At 39.3% G+C, this 21,376-nt stretch overlaps 2 protein-coding genes and 1 non-coding gene across 3 annotated transcripts; 2 read left to right on the top strand and 1 right to left on the bottom strand.

The window, feature by feature from the left end:
- Positions 1 to 13,174: 13,174 nt before the first annotated feature.
- Positions 13,175 to 17,711, top strand: LOC133785737 (uncharacterized). The gene is made up of 3 exons (XM_062224951.1): positions 13,175 to 13,432; positions 15,052 to 16,410; positions 16,641 to 17,711. The coding sequence occupies exons 1-3, from the start codon at positions 13,175 to 13,177 to the stop codon at positions 17,709 to 17,711; spliced, it is 2,688 nt and encodes an 895-aa protein (XP_062080935.1).
- Positions 13,617 to 13,722, bottom strand: LOC133787587 (small nucleolar RNA R71). Its single transcript, XR_009872599.1, has one exon. It is a non-coding gene; the product is annotated as a small nucleolar RNA R71 (small nucleolar RNA).
- A 235-nt stretch (positions 17,712 to 17,946) lies between the features above and the next one.
- Positions 17,947 to 18,423, top strand: LOC133785736 (uncharacterized). Its single transcript, XM_062224950.1, has 2 exons — positions 17,947 to 18,098; positions 18,249 to 18,423. Exons 1-2 carry the CDS (start codon positions 17,947 to 17,949, stop codon positions 18,421 to 18,423), a joined length of 327 nt encoding a protein of 108 aa, XP_062080934.1.
- Positions 18,424 to 21,376: the final 2,953 nt, after the last annotated feature.

Genomic DNA, 21,376 nt, shown 5'->3' with positions numbered 1-21,376 from the left:
AATCACAAGAGGGGAAAGCACATCGAGAGGAAATATCACTTGATCCGAGAGATAGTAAACAGAGGAGATGTTGCTGTTTTGAAGATCGCCTCTGAAGATAATCTTGCAAATTCGTTCACAAAGACTTTATCTATTAAATATTTTCAGGGTCATGTAAGAAGCATGGGGTTAATGGAAATGACTCATTTTCTTTAAGGTAAGTGGGAAATTGTTGGTAATTGTGCCCTTAGTGCAATTGTAGTTGACAATAGTTTTAATGAAATAAATGAATGAATTGAATTATTGTATATATGTAGCTTATGTACTATATTATTGTTAATAATATTAAGTAAATATCAGAAAATTCTCAAGTTCATCTATGTGGTCTCAATCTCATGTTGGTATGAGAGGATCCAAATTGAGATAATGAACTTAAATAGTTCGTAGTAAAATAAAGTTATGGAATCTTTAGATTAATTACTGCTAGTACGATCCACTAGTATTATGAATACGTGTGACCTAGATCCGGGTTACTAGTGTAGTAGGACACTTTAGTGGAGGTACTTTGCATGCTGAGAGTATGTAGAACTGGACCTGATTTGATTTAATAATACTTGTTTAAATACTATTTCGTACTATTATAAAACACATCAACTGATGATCATATACAAACTAATCTTAATCCTGAAGTTACTACGAACTCCTATATATGTCATTTGATCATTTAATTCATGCGTTATGGTTTGTCAGAATGATCAGGCTAAAACTATTGTTTTGGGGACTCAATGATGTATATGGCTGGGGACATAGCTTAACAGACATTGAATCTATACCTTCTTATAGATTGAATGATGATTCCCTATTGGTTTGGCTTTTGGAACTGAAAAGGTTATTGACGTCAAATTCATAATCAGATTATGAATTAACCTTCACTAGTAAAGTCGATGGTACACTAGGAATCAAGATATATTTAAAAAGGTAAAACAGTAATTTTATTCCCACTTGTTTACCGAGTTTTTTGGAAAGTAGAAATATATTAAGAAGTAAGAGCTAAAAAGAAAGAATTAGAGATGAACAGTCACATTTTTTATGTGGTTTGGGTGTTAATGAGCTTTAGTCTACGAGTCAATAGTATTAGGCTATAGAGAGATGTGACAATGGAGTTGTCTACAAGTTTTAGCAGAGTATTTGCTTACAAGAGAAAATCTAAGATCCCCGCTACAGTGCACAACTGGCCCTATTTATAGGCAGTCAAGCCCATTGGGCTTGGGCCGGACTAATCCGGGCCTATTAGGGATGTAATTACAGTTTGCTCGCTAATGGAGCCATAATACAAAGAATGTTACATAGAAAGATGTAGTTAATCTAGGCCCATTGGGCTGGCTTAGGTGTGGCCAAGCCTTACAATTGCCCTTTGTACGTTAGCACGGACTGGTCTGTGTGGGCTTCTAAGGGGATCCTGGGGACAAGATCTGTCATAGCAGTGGCAGTACTATATCCTAGGAACAGTGTACGTTCCGTGCTTACCCTCTTCTGCAGATTAGTTGAGGTGACCAACGGCTAGATTTCATGGGGATAGATCAACATCAGGGAAAGCTAGGCATGCCCTATCCAGAAGTCTGATCCAATTTCGTTTACTAATGTTCCAGTTCACTTACCGGAGTCCTGGTTCGTTCACCAAGACTTGGGTTCATTTGCCAAGATGGACATCGTGACAATGAGTATCTCCCCTGGATCCTTGATAAGGATCGTCTCCATCGACCAGTTAGTTTGCTACCTTAATTGGCATCCTGAAAGATATAGGTTGGTCGGGACCGGGAAGATGAGGGGAGCTTGCATCTTAGTCCTAGTTCCTTCATTATGCTCGCGCCCATTGAATTTTGTTGGGTTCGATGGTGCTTGGGCTATCTGGAGATTCCTCCTTCTCCGTTCACCAGGTTCAAGATGGGTCTGGACCTCTTAAGAGGGCCCCACGGTCCCATTGGATCATGCCACGTGTCACGGGTGGAAAACAGGGATAACATTTACCCCCAAGTATTCATCCATGTTCGCATGGTGGAGACTTGTCTCGCTCTCCAAGATATATCTCACATATCCTGGTTCATTTATCAAGAGCCGGGTTCATTTACTTGGGGGCCATTTGGCCGATCCCCATCCTTTCAAATTGCAAATGTCTCAGACACGTGTCTCCAAGTTGATGGTGCGTCTACACCACTCGCGCCCTAAAGACTTGGAAAGAATCTTTTGATTGCCTAGGTGACCGATGGGTATCAGCACAATTCTCAAGACGTCCCATCTGTACAAAAAAGGTTTATTGGGTACTCGAGTGGGTTATTTAATGCTTTTGCACTATCCAGAATCGTTGGATGGGGGTAGTCCTGAGATTATTAACATGGATTGTTAGATGAGGTAGGTGTGAATCGTGTATTGACAAATCCACAATTTAGTATTCGATTAGGCCAATAAATGCCCCTGCATCGTCCTGGACCATCGGATGGGGATAATCTTGGGATCCCCACTATGGACCATTGGATCAAATAGTGGATTTTTACCCTATAAATACCTCGACAGGCTCACTTCCAAACTTTACTCATCCCATACATTCAAACTAGAGAGCAAAGAAAGCTTTGTATGTCCAACATTGCCGACGAGATTCTCCAGCGACTGATACACCTCCGTGTCCACTTATTTTTTACGAGACCTTTTTTAGTTCAACCAGCAGACCTTTCTGTCCTAGTTCAACCAGCAGACGAACTGTTGCATCATCTTCTCAGATTTGAGACTGAGATTCCGTCGACGTTGTTGCCTCATACTCTATGAATCTCAAATCCAATACATCACAGTAAGTTTTCTGGTCATTTTCTCATCTTTTTATTTTTTTAGCTATTTTTATTGTCACGCTATTTCCGTGACCATAAAACTATTAGATCCATGACCACCGTGTAGGGTGGTTCTAGTTAGGATAGTGGTAGACATGAACCGTAGGTTTTCTAGGTGATAACTCATATTAGTCTGGTTGTCCCGGATCAATTCGGACACCTCAAGACAGTTTGAGATGAGTTAGAAAAACCTTTGGCTTTTAGTTCTCAACTCAAGATCTTGGGATCTCTATTGGTCCCAGATCTGGGTCCGGAGGGGACCTCTCCAAGCAGTTTTAGGAGAACCCCCGTACCTCAATGAAAGCACCAAAATGTTTACCGAGTTTTTCAGAAACTAGAAATATATTAAGAAGTAAGAGTTGAAAAGAAAGAACTAGAGATGAACAGCCACAATTTTTACGTGATTGGGGTGTTAATGAGCCTTAGTCCATGAGTCAATAGTATTAGGCTTTAGAGAGTTTCTTACAATGGAGTTTTCTACAAGTTTTAGGAGAGTATTTGCTTACAAGAGAAAATCTGGGATCCCCGCTACAGTGCACAACATGTCCTATTTATAGGCAGTCAAGCACATTGGGCTTGGGCCAGACTAATCTGAGCCCAATAAGGATGTAAGTACAATTTTCTCGCTAATGGAGCCATAATACAAAGAATGTTACATGGTAAGATGTAGTTAATCTGGGCCCATTGGGCCGGCTTAGGCTTGGCCAAGCCTTACAGTTGCCCATTTAACGTTAGCACGGACTGGTCCGCGTGGGCTTCTAAGGGAATCCTGGGGACAGGATCTGTCAGAGTAGTGGTAGTACTGTTTCCTAGGAACTGTGTACATTCCATGCATCCCCTCTTCTGCAGGTTTGTTGAGGAGACCAACTGCCGGATTTCATGGGGACAGGTCAACATCAGGGAAAGCTAGGCTTGCCCTTTCCGGAAGTTTGATTCGGGTTCATTTACTAATGTCCCGATTCACTTACCGGAGTCCTGGTTCGTTCACCAAGACTCGGGTTCATTTGCCAAGAAGGACATCGTGACACTAAGTATCTCCCCTCGATCCTTGATAAGGTCCGTCTCCATCGACCAGTTAGTCTTCTACCTCAATTGGCATCCCAGAAGATATAGGCTGGTCGGGGTCGGGAAGATGAGTCAAGCCTGCATCTTAATTCCGAATCCTTCAATATGCTTGCGCCCATTGAATGTTGTTGGGCTCGATGGTGCTTGGGCTATCTGGAGTTTCCTCCTTCCCTATTCACCAGGTTCAAGATGGGCCCAGACCTCTTAAGAGGGCCCCACGGGCCCATTGGGTCATGCCACGTGTCACGGGTGGAAAACAGGGATAACACTTGTAATGTCCCAAGGCCTTGATTAGGGGGCCAGGTTGGCAAATTATGCGATTATATGATATTTATGTGTATCATTATGTGAATATGTGAGTAATATTATAATATGACTTGATATGCATGTTTAGGTGTATTAAATATGCATGTGGGCCCATTTCTGTTTAATTGGGTAATTTTCATAATTTGGTATGTTTTTGTTATATGTGGCATATATGTGATATATGTGTGAGACCACATCATTATGTGGATATATTTGAGATATTCGGCATGAGACGATCCAAGCGAGCAAAGTAGTAGTTTAATCATAATTGGGTCAAATAATGGGCTCGGGGCGAGCCTAGGGGTAATTTGGTAATTTAGTACATTATTAGGTTCGAGTAATGGGGGAAATTATTTGGTAATTAGTTGAGGATATTGGAATTGATGGGAATTGTGAGACATTAATTATGAATAACGGGGTAGGTGGCAAATGAGGAAACTATCCTTGGAGGGTTTTGGGAGAGTGTTATGGCCCTAGGGGCAAATTGGTCTTTTGGACCAATATAGTGATTGAGTCACTAAAACCCTCAGCTGAAGGTAACCTTAGAAAACAGAGCGTCACCTCAAGCAACTCCTTTCTCCCTCTCCCTCTCGGTTAGCTTTCTCTCTCTCTATCGATTGGAAGTTTTGATTGAAAGTTTGGGGTTTTGAAGGATTTAAGCTACAAAACTGTTTGGATGAAGCTAGAAGGCCATTACAACTATTGAGGTAATGATTTTAACCTTTGATTTCCTGAGTTTTCATGGTGGTGTTCTTGGGCTGTTCTTGAGTGTCAAAACTCAAGTAGTAATTTTGAGTTTTAATGGTGTTTTGATTGTGTTTGGACTTGGGGTTTGATGAGGTTGAGGTATTGATGAGGTTTTGGGGTTAAATTATAAGTTTGGATGGTGTTTAGGTTGGTTTTGAAGTCTGGAATTCAGGAGGAAAATGCAGGGGAGAAAACCATAAATTTCTGGTCTGTCGAATTGGCGCCCCAGCGCTAGGCAGGGGAGAGCTCGGGTGCTCTCTGACTTGGGGCGACACCCCAGCGCTACCCATGAGCACCCCAACGCTATGTCTGTTTTAGCAAGATCCATTTTTAAGGATTGGGAGGATTTTGGGGGCTCGGGGATTGTTCCACCACCCCGTTGGGTGGATTGGATGTCCCGAGAGCATGGGAATGAATTCGAAGTATGTTTTTAAGACTGAATCTTATGAGGTTATTATTTTATGGTTGTGACTAGGTTACCGTTAGGGCTTGGGATAGGATCGTGCTTGAGGGTTGTTCATTGGTAAACTGTGCTTGGACTAAAGGTAAGAAAATTGCACCCAGTATGTGATGCATGAGATACATGAGATTAGGGCATGATATGAATATTGAATATGGAATTGATTAGAGCTTGAGTCTCTGTAAATGTACATGATCATAATTATGATAGTGATTGTTAAGTAAGCATGCTGAATGCCCTAGATTTGGATATTTGACATATGATATGTGCCTAGTTGCATTGCTTACTTATGAGTATCACTAACTCATTAGTCAGAAACGACAATGATGTCAGTATTGATTGTGAAGCTGTGTCTTATTAGTCAAGTTAGACAATAGTACTGGGCGTTGGTCGTATGGAATTGACCTATGAGCCAAGAACGATATTAGCGTGTTTAACGTAAGCTGAAATGATTAGATCTAATCAACATGACCATTAAATGCTTGACCTACCCCAAGTACGATGAAAATAAAAGCGCTTGTCTAGTCTAAAGGCTAGTTACATAGAGCCAGGGCCAAAAGGCTCAGGTGACTATAATGTCACATGGCTTAGGGTGCGGAGCCCAAGTGCGTGACTCATTAGTCACTTATCTGATTAGGGTGTAGAGCCCAACTGTGTGACTTATTTGTCACCTACCAAGTGCGTGACTCACTAGTCACTTATCTGATTAGGGTGCGGAGCCCAAGTGCGTGACTCATTAGTCACTTATCTGATTAGGATGCGGAGCCCAAGTGTGTGACTCATTAGTCACTTATCTGATTAGGGTGCAGAGCCCAAGTGTGTGACTCATTAGTCACCTATACAGTGATAGACTCATTAGTCATCTATTCATGAAGCATATCCTTAGATTGACTTGATAGTCATCCATACAGGGGGGCATGGCCCATAATCATTTATTTAGACTTGCTTGCATGCATGAGTATGGCTATTATTGCTAGGCATGCCTATTATGATTCAGTGACATGTTATTACCTGTTCACGAGCATATTGAGTTTTCTTGCTGAGCCTCGACTCACAGGTGCTATGTGGTACAGGTAAAGGCAAAAGAAAGTTGGACCATCCTTGAGTTGGATATCTTAGGTGATGATGTGTACATATGCGGTTGCTCGACCACCACGGCCGGGGTTTAAAGACTAGGGTTAAACCCTATTTTGCTGCTTAGGTCGGCAGGTTGTAAATATTTTATTTTAATTGACCTTTAAAATGTATTTTGGGATGTTGTATCTTTGACCAAAATTTTGAACCCTAAACCGTTAATCACATTTAGTTACACGATTATAGCCAAATGACTCGGTTAGCGAGTTTAGCACTATTTAAAATGCACAACGTAACGGTCTCTGGGTAGTAGGGCATTACAACACCACTTAATTATGAACCATCAATAGAGAATTGATTTGTATGTAATGATTATATCAATGGAAAATTTATGGTTACAATAAGTACTCAGTAAATATATTATTGGAAAAACATTTAGAGCATGCAGCGGAATAGGCGTGATGGGCCCATTGTGTACAACAATAAAAAATTTCGTCACTCATATAAATAGTTTATATGAACAAGAAAACATACAGACAAAAACATTAACATACAATATTATTAATCATGCAACATATATATAAATATAAAATATATTTATATATAACATATAAATATTCAAGAACACAAGCAATTACCTCTTGAAGCCGATCAAGTGTCCTTGAGTCTTTTTGTATATTTATCGATCTTCCGGAGTGTTCTCTACACCTCAAGATGTGTGTGGGCACATAGAGTACATGAGTTTGCAATTTTAGAAATCACAAGTATTTCTCAACACATGTGAACTTGGATTATGGTCTAAGAATGGCTAGAATAAAGAAGAAGAAGAAGAAGAAAGACTTTTTGTCGGACAAAAATTCTGAGAACTATTCTCAATTGTATCTCTATTGTGTACTTCCTCTCTTTATTCTATATGATGTATATAGAGATAATTCTATTACCTTATTATTCCTAATAATAATATCATAATGATGATAAGAATTGATTTAAGTATATATCTAACTTACCAAATCTGAAAAAACTATTTTCAAACTATTAATTAATTAAATAAATAAAATAAAAACAACACTGATACAATATCAGTATATTGATACACGCATGGCACAATCCTTGGACTGTGTCATGTGTGAACTGCTATATCTCTTTTAAGAGATATTGCATTTTTCTTTTATTTATTTGATTAAAATCAATCTTCCACAAAATAAGATATTTATCTTTTTAAGGAAACCATGACAACCATATTTTAAATTTTAAATTAAAAATTAAAAATTCAAATTAATGATCATCATTATCATCATCTTTTAAAATTCAATAAATCAAAAACCATTTTTGACTTACCAATTTTATTTTCTCCCACTCAAATAAAATAATTGATTTCAAAAATTTATTTATTTATTTATATATATGAATTTCAAAAATTACATATTTAAATTAATAAATATATTTTCAAAAATTAATAATTAATTCCAAATTAATTATTCAACCTCAATTATCATATAATTGTATACTTAACCCAAAGAACAAAATTCTTCTCAAATTCCCAAATTAAAGTTATACCATTGTATCAACTCTTACATTGATATGGTGTTGAGAGAGCCACCCTCGGGACCTATGGACCTATAATATCAAGCTCCAATAAATTGCAGATTATTAATCAATGCTCTTTGATTAAATAATCGTATTTATTAATCTCATGATTACTCCACTATAAATATGAGATTGAAGTCTTGATAATTATAGACATATATTTACTAAGTACTTTATTAAAGAATAAAGTATCCATTGATATAATCATTTCATACAACGTTAATCCTCTATTAATGGTTCATAATTAAAAGGGAATAAAATTATCGTTTTACCCTTTTAGCTACATCTTGTTCCTAGAGTACCATTGAATTTACTAGTGAAGGTTGTGTCACAACAAGTTTGCGACGGGAGCGCTCATAACCTTTTCAGTTCCAAAAGTCAACCCAATAGGGAACCATTATTCAATCTATAAGAAGGTATAGATTCCATATCTATTAAACTACGTCCCCAACCATATATATCATTGAGTCCCCAAAACAATTGTTCTTAGCCTGGTCATTCTAACAAACCTTAACGCATGAATCAAAGGATCAGATGACATATATAGGAGTTCATAGCAACCTCAGGATTACGATCATCATGTATATGATCATCGTTTGATGTGTTTGATTAATACTACGAAACAGTGTTTAAACAAGTATTAACAAATCACATCTAGACCAGTTCTATATATCACTATATATAAAGCACCTTCACTAAAGTGTCTGATAACTCTATAATATAGAGTTATTTATTTGACTTTTAAACTTAATTATTCATAAAAAGAGTGATAATTTTGGTGTTTGTTTGTTAATTTTAAGTTGTTATCTATCTATATAATTAGTTGATATAATATTGGAGTCTTACAATGTTTTGGGTTTAAATTGAAATTAAATAACTAATCTTGTTCTAGTTTTCTGTGTAAAAATGGAATCAAGCGATCCATGGAAGGATTGAAGAAGAAAAATTGGAAGTTTGGTTTTGAAGCAAAAGCTGAAATTTTCTAGATTGCTAAAATTCATGCTGCAGCATGCTGGAGCTCACTTGCTGGCGTGGAAAATTAAAGCCAGTTGTGTCATTTTCTTTTAATTCGTGCCAAGGTGGCAGGGGTCCAACAGTGGCGCCAGCTGGAGTGTTTTGGTCAGATAGGTGGTCCAAATTAGTGGGCCTAAGTGGAGAAAAAGAAGGGGGGCTGACTAATTTTTAGGACATCATTCTTTGTACCCTAATTGAGAGAGAAAGAGAGTACCAGCCGTATCTGGTAGTGCAGCAGCCATTGAAGAGTGATCATCAGAAAAAGTACAGAAAACAGAGAGAAAAAGAGAAGTACAATGGTTGAAGGGGAACGAGAAGGACAAGGAGGATTCACACATTATCTATATCAGATTTGTCCCATTTACTCTTCTTCTTTAATTTTTGTATTTCCTAATTTCGAACAGTTATTTTAGAACTCATGGATATCAATTTTCTATTTCAGATGTTGGATACTAATTTAGCTATGAGCTAAGCTTTTTGAGACTTGAATGGTTAAAGAACCCTATGTCATAGTTATTAAAGTTTAAATGCATATTTACGTAAATTCACCATTGTTCATTCAAGTGTTGTTCATGATTATTGTTTGTTGTTTTTTGGTCAACAATGGAAGATTATTAAGCTAGATTTAATTCTAGAAAGGTTGAATGTAGTAGTTTGTACTTGAATGATGCAAGAGCTTAACCATTGTTAGGTTGTTCTTAGTGAGTAGAATAGGAATATTTTACTTACCTTGCATAACTTTTGAGAATTGGTGCTGTTATTTGTGTTCTTAAGACTGATTTGATATAGGAATATATTTAATTGGATGGTAGAACTGTAATGCCCCAAACTCCAGGGACCGTTACAGTGTGCCTTATAAACAGTGCTAAACTCGCTAATCGAGTCATTTGGCCAAAATCGTGTAACTAAGTATGATTAGCAGTTTAGGGATTAAATTTTTTGGTTAAGATGTAACATTTCATTAGAAAGTTTACTGTATACATTGGGATCCCAAAAATATAATTTAAGAGTATATTACAGGAAAATATTTACAACAGGCCGATCTAAGCGGCAAAACAGGGTTTAACCCTAGTTCCTCTTCTAACCCTCGGCCGTGGTGGTCGAGCAGCCGCATATGTACACATCGTCACCTAAGCTCTCCAGCTCAAGGATGGTCGAGCTTTCTTTTGCCTTTACCTGCACCACATAGCACCCGTGAGCCGAAGCCCAGCAAGAAAACTTAATATGCTCATGAACAGTAATAACATGTCATCAAATCATAAGGCACACGCCTAACAGATATAGCCCTAATCAAATAGGCAACCAAATCCACATAACGATGGGTATCCAGGATAAGAAATCCTTCCTCCTGAGTGGATGAATATCAAGTCAATCTCAATCAGATAAGTGATTTAACACTGGTGGTTCCAGTAACCATACCGGGCTGATAGCCCTGAACAGAAAAGTGACAGTGGTATAAGTCACTAAGGTGGGATCTGTTCCCTTTATAGATAAGTGATCCTTTCACTAGCTTAAACAGGATAGGTGCATGATGATTAGTCACCAACATAACCTTCCTCATGACTCTAGTGTCATAACTATGGAACACTGTTCCCTAGCCATGTGACAAGCAGTCACCTAGGCCTTAGGCCCTGGCTCTGAGTAACTAGTCCTAGACTAGCCAAGCGCTTATAATTTTCATCGACCTTCGGGTCAGTCCAACATTAATACTCCATATGAGTCATTCAACACTGATATCGATTAGATCTAATCTTCATTCGGCCCTGCGTTCAAGACGCTTATGCCGTTTCTGACTCTTAGGTCAGTGAAACGCGACCAATGTTCAACCCGTTGTGAACTTGACTAATAAGTCACAGCTTCACAGATGGATCTGACACCATTGCTGACTCTGACTAATAAGTCAGTGCCGTACACAAGTAAGCAATGCCACCAAACATATATCATATGTCAAATATCCGAATACAGGGCATTCAACATGCTTACTCAATAATTACTAGCACAACTAGGATCATGCATAAACATAGAGACTCAAGCTCCGAACAATATCATACTCAGTATACAAAGCATGTCCTAATCACATGTTTCTTGTGCATTACATTTAAACATCCAACATGCATCAAGAATAACCATGCATGACACATATAGACAGGGTGCAGTTTCCTTACCTCCGGTTCGAGCGAGAATTAGAACAAGAACGACCCTTGAGAACGATCGATCCTTAATCCTTTAGCGGTCACCTAGTCATAACCAAATACAATCTTCGATTAATGAAAATTATCAAAGATAGGGTCTTGATCTAAACCCCACTCTCGGGACCTCGAAACATGCCCACACGGTGAGAAGATTCGATCCCGGGCCTTAAGGATTGAAACCCCGAGCCAAAAACCCTTAAAAACACTCAAAACAGGGTTCTGAAGAGCCAAACCGCCCTAGCTCTCTTCACAGAGCCAAACCGCCCTAGCCTCTCCTACAGGTAGCGTTGTAGTGCCCTATACTGGGTGCTGTAGCACTACCTTCAGCCAGCAACAGCCCAGAAAATCCTTCCTTCGATTCCACTATTTCTAACTCAAACCAAAAGCTTCCAAACATCAAATTAAGTCCCAAATGAACCCAAATACCACCTCCACATTTCCTAGGCACCACAACCCCAAGAACCCTAGCCAAAACTCCAATCAATTCCCCACTTTCCAACCCAAAAACCAACTAAAACTTAACTAAGAAAACAGAGCAAAACCAAGAGTTCTAATGGATAAAAACTCACCTCAGTCTCAACAACACACCTTCTTCAATGGTGGAGCATAACCCTAGCTTATCCTAGCTTAGTTCCTTGGCTTGATTCCTCAAACATAGCTTGAAAATCCAGAGAAAAATGGAGGAGAAAAAACCATCGGGAGAGAAGGAAAGCAACACTTTGTTTTCCTCTTCTTTCTACAGCCTTAATGGCTTATATCAATCTCTAAGGGTGAAAAGACCTAAATGCCCTTAGTTCTAAAATAAAACCTTAACAGCCACCAAGGGCAAAACTGTCCTTTCGCACCTATTTCGTTAATCATAGTTAACACCCTCCAATTCCCGCTATTCTCAATATTCTCACATACCAATAATCCATATCCCATTACCCTTTAATTCCCGATAACGCTGTAACCATTAAACTCACCCCGAGCCCCGAACTTAATCCCGTTATGACCAGACTAAACACTTGCATTTCATGATCGTCTCATGCCGAAAGGCTCGAGAAAATCCACATATAATGTGGTACCAATCATAACTCACCCACATGCACGAAAATACACAATCACGCCCTCAACGGGCCAAATTATCAAAATGCCCTTATAATTATAAATACACCCATATGCATGCATTTATCATCATATAATAATATAATTCACATAAACATGCATATAATCACCAAATAACATAATAAACCAATTATGGCCCTCCTGGCCTCCTAATCAAGGTCCTAACCCTTATTAGGAAATTTAATGCTAAATCTAGTTAACTCTGGTGCAATTTGCTAAATTTAATGCTATAGCATTCTGGGAAGTTTTTGACATAGGGGGATTTAGCTATTCAAGTCCAATTTTTCCATTGATAATTCTTCTTGCTGTTATTTCTCTAGAAACTGTGGTTAATTTTAAGCATATTTTAATTTCTTCCATTTTATTTTAATTTAAAAAAAAAACCACTCAATTCAATTCTTAAATTTCTAAGTTGCAAGTAATTGGTGTTTACATTAAAATTTTTAATAACAATCCCTGTGGAGACGATTCACTTATCACTATATTACTTGTGTTGGACTGTGTACACTTGCGCATATAAATTTTTAACAACAATTTTTTGGCGCTGTTTCCGGGGATTGAAATTAAAATTTGTGTAATATCAATTATTTTGCAATTTATTTTTCTGAGTTGTTCTAATCTTGTTTGCTTGGTTTTGTGAATTTTTAGGAATACTCTAGTGCATGAACGAGCAAGAAGACCTTGAACTAGCTCCTATTGACCCCGAAATTGAATGCACTTTTAGAAGAAGGTGAAGGGAACAAAGGGGTCAAAATTGTTTCAATATGGCTGATGAGATTGAAGGGGTTGGGGATGCCCATAATATTGCTAACGCCATTGCTTTGGCTGATGATAGAGAGAGGGCCATAAGGGAGTATGATGCCCCTATGTTTAATGAGCTAAATCCGAGCATTGTGAGGCCTGAAATCCATGCAGCCCAATTCGAGTTAAAGCCCGTCATGTTCCAAATGCTCCAAACGGTTGGTGAATTTAGTGGGCTACCAACGGAAGATCCTCATCTCCACCTTCGTTCATTTTTGGAGGTGAGTGATTCTTTCAAGCTACAAGGAGTAGGTGAAGAGGCCCTAAGGTTGAAGTTGTTCCCATTCTCTTTGAGGGATCGAGCTAGAGCTTGGCTCAACACCCTTCCTCCCGACTCGGTAACTACATGGAATGAGTTGGCTAAAAAATTCTTGATGAAGTACTTCCCTCCTACTAAGAATGCCAAGTTTCGCAATGAAATCATGTCTTTTCAGCAGCTGGAAGATGAATCCTTTTGTGAAGCTTGGGAGAGATTTAAAGAGTTATTGAGGAAGTGTCTGCACCACGGGATTCCACATTGTATACAAATGGAAACTTTCTACAATGGGCTCAATTCTTCCACTCGTATGGTGTTAGATGCTTCAGCTAATGAGGCTATTCTCTCTAAGTCCTACAATGAAGCCTATGAGATTTTGGAAAGAATTGCTAGCAACAATTATCAATGGTCCAATACTAGAGCCTCAACAAGTCGAAAAGTAGCGGGTGTACTTGAAGTGGATGCATTGACCACTTTGACCGCTCAAGTTTCATCAATGACTAACCTTCTCAAGAACATGAGTTTGTGGGGAATGGTACAACCAGCTGCTATGGGACAAGTTTCCAATGTGTATTGTGTCTATTGTGGAGATGGACACACTTTTGAGAGTTGTCCTTCAAATCCCGCCTCAGTTTGCTATGTGGGGAATCAAAATGCCAATCATAACAACCCGTATTCAAACTCTTACAATCCGGGGTGGAGGCAACATCCAAATTTCTTATGGGGGGGGGGGGGGGTGTCAAGGAGCTAGTTCAAGTGGAGCACCAATGCAAGGCAAGCCAGCATATCCGCCAAGGTTTTCTCAACAACCACCAAGAGTGCAACAACCTCCTCCACCTCAAGTATCTCAATCAAGCTCTTTGGAGAGTTTAATGAAAGAATATATGGCCAAGAATGATGCTATGATTCAGAGCCAAGCAGACTCCTTGAGAAACCTTGAGATTCAAATGGGGCAATTGGCTAATGAATTGAGGAATAGGCTGCAAGGCACCTTGCCTAGTGACACCGAGAATCCAAGGAGGGATGGCAAAGAGTAGTTCAAAGTGGTGACTTTGTGGAATGGAAAAAATCTGGAGTTAAATGGGGAGAAAGATAAGTGAAAAAACGAGCCCACTTCAATCCAAATTGGTGAAGAGAAGAGTGAAAAGTCAGCAAGTTCAGCTGCTGAATTTACCCAGAATGCTACAACATCCGTTCAGCAATATGCGATAGAAAAGTGTTTGAGCAAGCCACCTCCACCATTTCCTCAAAGATTCCAAAAACAACAACAAGATGGCCAATTCCGAAGGTTCTTAGACGTTTTGAAGCAACTCCATATCAATATACCACTAGTGGAGGCCTTGGAGCAAATGCCAAATTATGTAAAGTTTTTGAAGGACATTTTGACTAAGAAAAGGAAACTCGGTGAGTTTGAAACAGTGGCCTTGACGGAAGGCTGTAGTGCCATGTTGAAGAGTAAAATTCCTCCTAAGTTGAAGGATCCGGGTAGCTTTACAATTCCTTGTTCTATTGGTGGAAGAGATGAGCGTAGAGCTTTATGTGATTTGGGAGCAAGTATTAACTTAATGCCTGTCTATTTTCAAGAAGTTGGGAATTGGAGAAGCAAGGCCAACAACCGTCACTTTGCAATTGGCGGATCGTTCTATGGCTCACCTGGAAGGAAAAATTGAAGATGTTCTAGTGCAAGTTGATAAGTTCATTTTCCCGGCCGATTTTATAATTCTTGACTATGAGGCAGATAAATATGTTCCTATTATTTTTGGTAGGCCATTTCTAGATACCGGGAGGACTTTAATTGATGTGCAAAAAGGAGAGCTTACTATGAGGGTGAATGACCAACAAGTGACTTTTAATGTGTTCAATGCTATGAAGTTTCCGGATGAGGTTGAGGAATGCTCTCGGTTGAGTGTAATTGAGTCAATTGTAGCTGAAAAGTTCCACAAAGAAGTTTTCAAAGATGGAATGGGGGTGAGTTCACTTGAAGAGCTTGAAGACTTAAGTGAAGAGGAGGAAACCCAAGTTACATGGGTAGAATTAAAGCAGCCCTTTACTAAATTCGGAAGGCCTTTTGAGTCTCTAGACTTGTCAGAAGGGAATTTCAAGCCTCCTAAGCCTTCTATTCAAGAGCCACCAAAGTTAGAATTGAAGCACTTGCCTAGTCACTTGAATTATGCTTATTTGGGAGATAATGAGACTTTGTCCGTGATTATTTCAGCGGTGTTAGGAGCTAAATATGAATGTTTGTTGCTTGATGTGTTGAAGAAATACACAAGAGCCATTGGTTGGACCATGGCGGATATCAAGGGTATAAGTCCTTCATTTTGTATGCATAAAATTCTGTTGGAAGATTGTTGTAATAATTCTGTTGAGCAGCAGCGAAGGCTTTACCCTATCATGAAGGAAGTGGTGAGAAAAGAGATAATTAAATGGCTTGATTATGGAATTGTTTACCCAATTTTGGATAGTTCTTGGGTTAGCCCGATTCAGTGTGTTCCAAAGAAAGGTGGAGTCATGGTGGTGGCTAATGAAAATAATGAGTTGATTCCCACAAGAACAGTGACGGGGTGGCGAGTTTATATGGACTACCGAAAGCTGAATAAGGCCACACGGAAGGACCATTTCCCGCTGCCATTCATTGACCAAATGCTTGATCAGTTGGCGGGAAAGGAGTTTTATTGTTTTCTTGACAGGTATTCAGGCTATAATCATATTTCCATTGCTCCGGAAGACCAAGAGAAGACTACATTCACTTGTCCCTATGGCACCTTTGCCTTTAGAAGGATGCCGTTTGGGTTGTGCAATACTCCTGCCACTTTCCAACGTTGTATGATGGAAAAATCTCTTGTAGTCTTCATGGATGATTTTTCAGTATTTGGTGAGTCCTTTGACACTTGTTTGGCTAACTTGGAGAAAGTCTTGGCAAGATGTGAAGAAACTAACTTGGTACTCAATTGGGAAAAATGCCATTTTATGGACAAGAAGGCATTGCCTTGGGCCATAAAATTTATAACAAGGGAATTGAAGTGGATAGAGCAAAGTTTGAAGTCATTGAAAAATTACCACCACCTACTATAGTCAAGGGGATTAGAAGCTTTTTGGGGCACGCGGGCTTCTATAGGAGGTTTATAAAATATTTTTCAAAGATTTCTAAGCCCCTTTGTTCTTTACTTGAGCAAAATCGAGCATTTGAGTTCACTCAGGAGTGTCAAGAAGCATTTGTGACTTTAAAAAAGGCTCTTATCACTGCACCCATCATTGTAGCTCCGGATTGGTCTCTTCCTTTTGAATTGATGTGCGATGCGAGTGACTTTGCCGTGGGTGTCGTGCTTGGGCAGCGAAAAGAAAAGGTCTTTCATTCCATTTATTATGCAAGCAAGACGTTAATCGATGCTCAATTGAACTATACCACCACCGAGAAAGAACTTTTGGCGGTTGTGTTTGCTTTTGACAAGTTTAGAGCCTATCTTGTGGGGACAAAAGTGGTGGTTTACATAGATCATTCAGCAATCAAGTATCTTATAGCAAAGAAGGATGCTAAGCCAAGACTTATTCGATGGGTTCTTCTTCTTCAAGAATTTGACTTGGAGATTTGGGATAGAAAAGGAATAGAGAATCAAGTGGCTGACCATTTATCTAGGCTTGAGGCTGGTACTGAGAGGCAAGATGAAGGGCCTATTAAAGAGACATTCCCTGACGAGCAATTGTTAGTTGTGAACCAAGTCACTACACCATGGTATGCTGATTTTGTCAATTATTTGATGAGTGGTTTGCAGCCACCTGATTTGAATAGGCAGCAGCTCAAGAAATTCTTTCATGATGTGAGATTTTATTGTTGGGATGAGCCCTATTTGTACAAGCAATGTCCAGATCGTATCATGAGGAGTTGTGTGCCTGAGGATGAAGTTTCAAGTATTCTAGAGCATTTTCATTCAGCTCCTTATGGTGGGCATTTTGGTGGGCAAAGGACAGCAGCTAAATTTTTTCAATCGGGTTACTATTGGCCTTCTATTTTCAAGGATGCTCGTGAATTTGCTAAAAGATGTGATCACTGCCAACGTGTTGGAAATATTTCAACAAGGAATGAAATGCCGTTGAATTGCATCCTTGAAGTAGAATTATTCGATGTTTGGGGAGTTGACTTTATGGGGCCATTTCCACCGTCATTCGGGAATTTGTATATCTTGGTGGCAGTCGATTACATAAACATGTTTTCACCCGCTTTGGCACTCCAAGGGCTCTTATAAGCGATGAGGGCGCCCACTTTGTGAATAAGATTTTGGCAGCCTTGTTGGCTAAATATAGTGTGAAACACAAGATCGCTACTGCCTACCATCCTCAAACAAATGGTCAAGCCGAGCTTTCCAATAGAGAGATCAAGGGTGTGCTAGAGAATGTTGTTAATCCGTCTCGCAAAGATTGGTCTCAAAGATTAGATGACTCTCTTTGGGCTTATCGAACTGCGTTTAAAACACCATTGGGATGTCCCCTTACCGCTTGGTTTATGGGAAGGCTTGTCGCTTGCCCGTGGAGTTAGAGCATCAACCTTATTGGGCCATTAAGAAGCTTAATATGGATCTCCAAGCTGCTGGGGAATCTCGCATGATGCAATTGAATGAGCTTGAGGAGATGAGGTTGTTCTCTTATGAAAATGCAAAGTTGTATAAGGAAAAGACTAAGCGATGACATGATAAGAGGATTCAACCTCGAGTTTTTGAAGAAGGACAACGAGTTTTTCTCTTTAACTTGCTACTAAAGTTGTTTCCTGGTAAATTGAAGTCTAGGTGGTCAGGGCCATTCACAATCATCAAGGTGTATCCTCATGGGGCTGTTGAAGTAAGGGAAGATCAGTCTGGTAGAGAGTTTAAAGTGAATGACCAGCGACTGAAGCATTATTGGGAAGGAGAGGTCGACCGAGTGAAGACCTCCATTACTTTGGAGGATGCATGGAGTGGATGATATGTTGGGTTGCCTAGTGCTTTATGTGTTATCTTGAGGGCAGCACGAAGAAGGAAGGTTCTGCAAGTCATGTTGTATATATATATATCTAAAAAAAAACAAAGTTATTGAGGCATTGTGCATTTTGTAATTATAGAGTTTGTTATTAACTTTTGTTTTTGTTGTAGTGCTTTTGTTCTTTTTCAATTTTTTTTAGGTCCACTGGAGGCAGGGTAAATCTTGACTTTGATGCACTAGTGCAGTTTTGGGGTTGAAAGTTACTGATTTTCGTAGCTTGGGGAAGAAATTCAGTTTTGGCAAGCAAGTTTATAAAATGCTCCAGGTTGCTACAGCATGAAATTTAGCAAGCAGGCCTCTTTGGCGAGTCAGAATTTCTTGTGATGTCTCGGGTTTTCTTTTGAGTGGGCTTGGCTGGGTAAAAGAAAAACAAACGGAAAAAAAAGCAAGGAAAAGAGACATTAAAAGAAAATTCAAAAAATCAGAATAATCCCTCACCCATTCCTTCTTTTCTTTAACTGATATCACCCACCCCAGCCACAATTCCTCTGCTCCGCCTCTCCCATCTCCGACCCACACCGTACCTCGCCCAGCCCCATATTTCGCCACCGTCAGATCCTGTCCAAGCCCCACATCTCCCGCTGAGACGATTGCCCCAGTCGTGAAGCCCAGGTGCGTGACCCCAATCATTTCCACCCAGTCCCTGAGTTCCATCCACCCCAGCCGTAATTTCCCCTACTCCGTCTCTCCATTTTCATCCATTTTCCATAGCCGTGCCTAAGCTCAATCCCATACTGAGTCTCCCTCCTCTCTGTCCCACACACAGTACCCGCCAACTCTATTTTCTTCCAGCGTGGGTAGCTCACGATTTGGGTAATTTCTCGACTATTGGCTCCCTTAACCATGTTTTGTTTTCTCTGTGGAAATTGGGTGCATTATTTGATTTGCTACTCTGCTTGGGGTTCAACTAGCATTTTTTTTGCTGCGTGTCTTGTTTACTTGGGGGTGATATATTGAATATTTGTCTGGTTGGTTCGTGTTTGAAGCTGTAGTTTGCAAGTGTGCTTGATGCACTATGTCTCGTCCCAGGAAAAAGTGTGCTCAGGAAAAAAGTGTTAAAGATCTTAGTTCCATTGAACGATTTTCCTCCCTGGCAGCAAGGCAGAAATTTGACGATTTTATTCGACTTAAAGATATCTATCTCGAGAGAGGTTTTATGCCTAAAAAGACTCCATTCATGGGTGTTCCATCTTGGCTAGCTGATAATATCAAGGCAAGGAAGTGGGAATCTTTTTGCCAGCACCCCGATGAAGCTGTGGTTCCCGTTGTCCGAGAGTTGTACTCCTAGTTCATCAACTCGGTGTGGCTTGATTCTATTACTGTTCATGAAGCAAATGTTCCATTTTCAGGAGCATCCATTAATCAGTTATTTGGGTTACCCGAGGTTGAGTGTGAATACTCTCAGCTCATTGAAAGTGCCACTAAGGAGAATATGAACGAGATTGTGACTTTGCTTGCTAAGCCTGGGGTCGATTGACGTATTGATTCATCTGGGACATTTCATTTCAAGCGCATTGATTTACAGCCTCAAGCTAAATTTCGGTATATGTTTGTTCAAACTCGGCTCTTGCCCACATCTCACGATTCTTCAGTTAGCCGGGAGCGCATGATTATGCTCTATTGTATTCTCATCGTTTGATGTGTTTGATTAATGCTACGAAACAGTGTTTAAAAAAGTATTAACAAATCACATCTAGACCAGTTCTATATATCACTATATATAAAGCACCTTCACTAAAGTGTCCTACTGTTGAGATTGGTTAAATATAATAGTTAAGATGTTTACACGTTGGTTAAGTATATGTATATGATCATCATTTGATGTGTTTGATTAATACTACGAAATAGTGTTTAAACAAGTATTAACAAATCACATCTAGATCAGTTCTATATATCACTATATATAAAGCACCTTCACTAAAGTGTCCTACTGTTGAGATTGGTTAAATATAATAGTTAAGATGTTTACACATTGAGGTGCAAAACACTTAACGGTTTTCACTTAAATAGAAGTGAAAACATGAGATTGTGTAGAAGGCATCTAAAAGTAACTTTTGTGGGTCTAAAGTGATACAATGAGGTATCCAAACATTCCCAAAAATTTTGGTAGCATTTGGAGCAATTTTAGGACCATTGGAGTGGTCCAAAGTCAGAGAGGGTGGCGATACGTCACCCCCTAAGTGGCGTAGAATCGCCTAAATGCGAAGGGCTTCAAAAGCCCTAGCAGGCGATGCATTGCCTGCTTGTAGGCGACGTATCGCCTAGGCGATACATCGCCGCGATGCATCGCCTGGGCGGTCTTTTAGGGTCGTACAATTTACATAAAATACTCAAAATAATGTGTTCGAAATGCTCTAATCCTATTGGTTAGACTAAGGATGATGCCTACACTATATATATGGGTTATTAGAGTTGAAAAGTCTTGATCACACTTTCTATCTCTCTCTCTAAAACTCATTCTCTCTCTAGCTCTCTAAGACCAAAGTTTTCTCCAAGAAACTCATCAAGCTTGCTTGACTTGTATGAGTTTCAAGGCTTGTTCAATCCCAAATCTCATTCTACTTAGTGTAATCTTCAAGCAATGGGGAGGGCTTGCAATAGAGATTTTGGATAACAATATTCATATTGTGTATTAGCCTTAGAAGTTCTCAAAGTTTGAAGATTCAAGTTGCTCAATACAAAGGTTGTATCTCTCTAACCCTAATCTTGTATTTTGTAATTCTATTATGTTATTAATTGTTAGTATTGATGATTAAATGTATCTAAATTCATCCTATCATCATTTAATCATTTAGTTCATTATATTCAAGATTAACATTCATATCATGAACATGTTTATTTGATTATCAAGAATTGCCTTCATACTTGAATTTGAATCTTGATCAACATCTAGGGT

The sequence above is a fragment of the Humulus lupulus genome, chromosome 6 (assembly GCF_963169125.1).
Source record: "Humulus lupulus chromosome 6, drHumLupu1.1, whole genome shotgun sequence".
In the NCBI taxonomy this organism is placed as follows: Eukaryota; Viridiplantae; Streptophyta; class Magnoliopsida; order Rosales; family Cannabaceae; genus Humulus; species Humulus lupulus.
The sequence above is the reverse complement of the archived record's forward strand: the minus strand, read 5'-3'. Positions and strand labels throughout refer to the sequence as shown.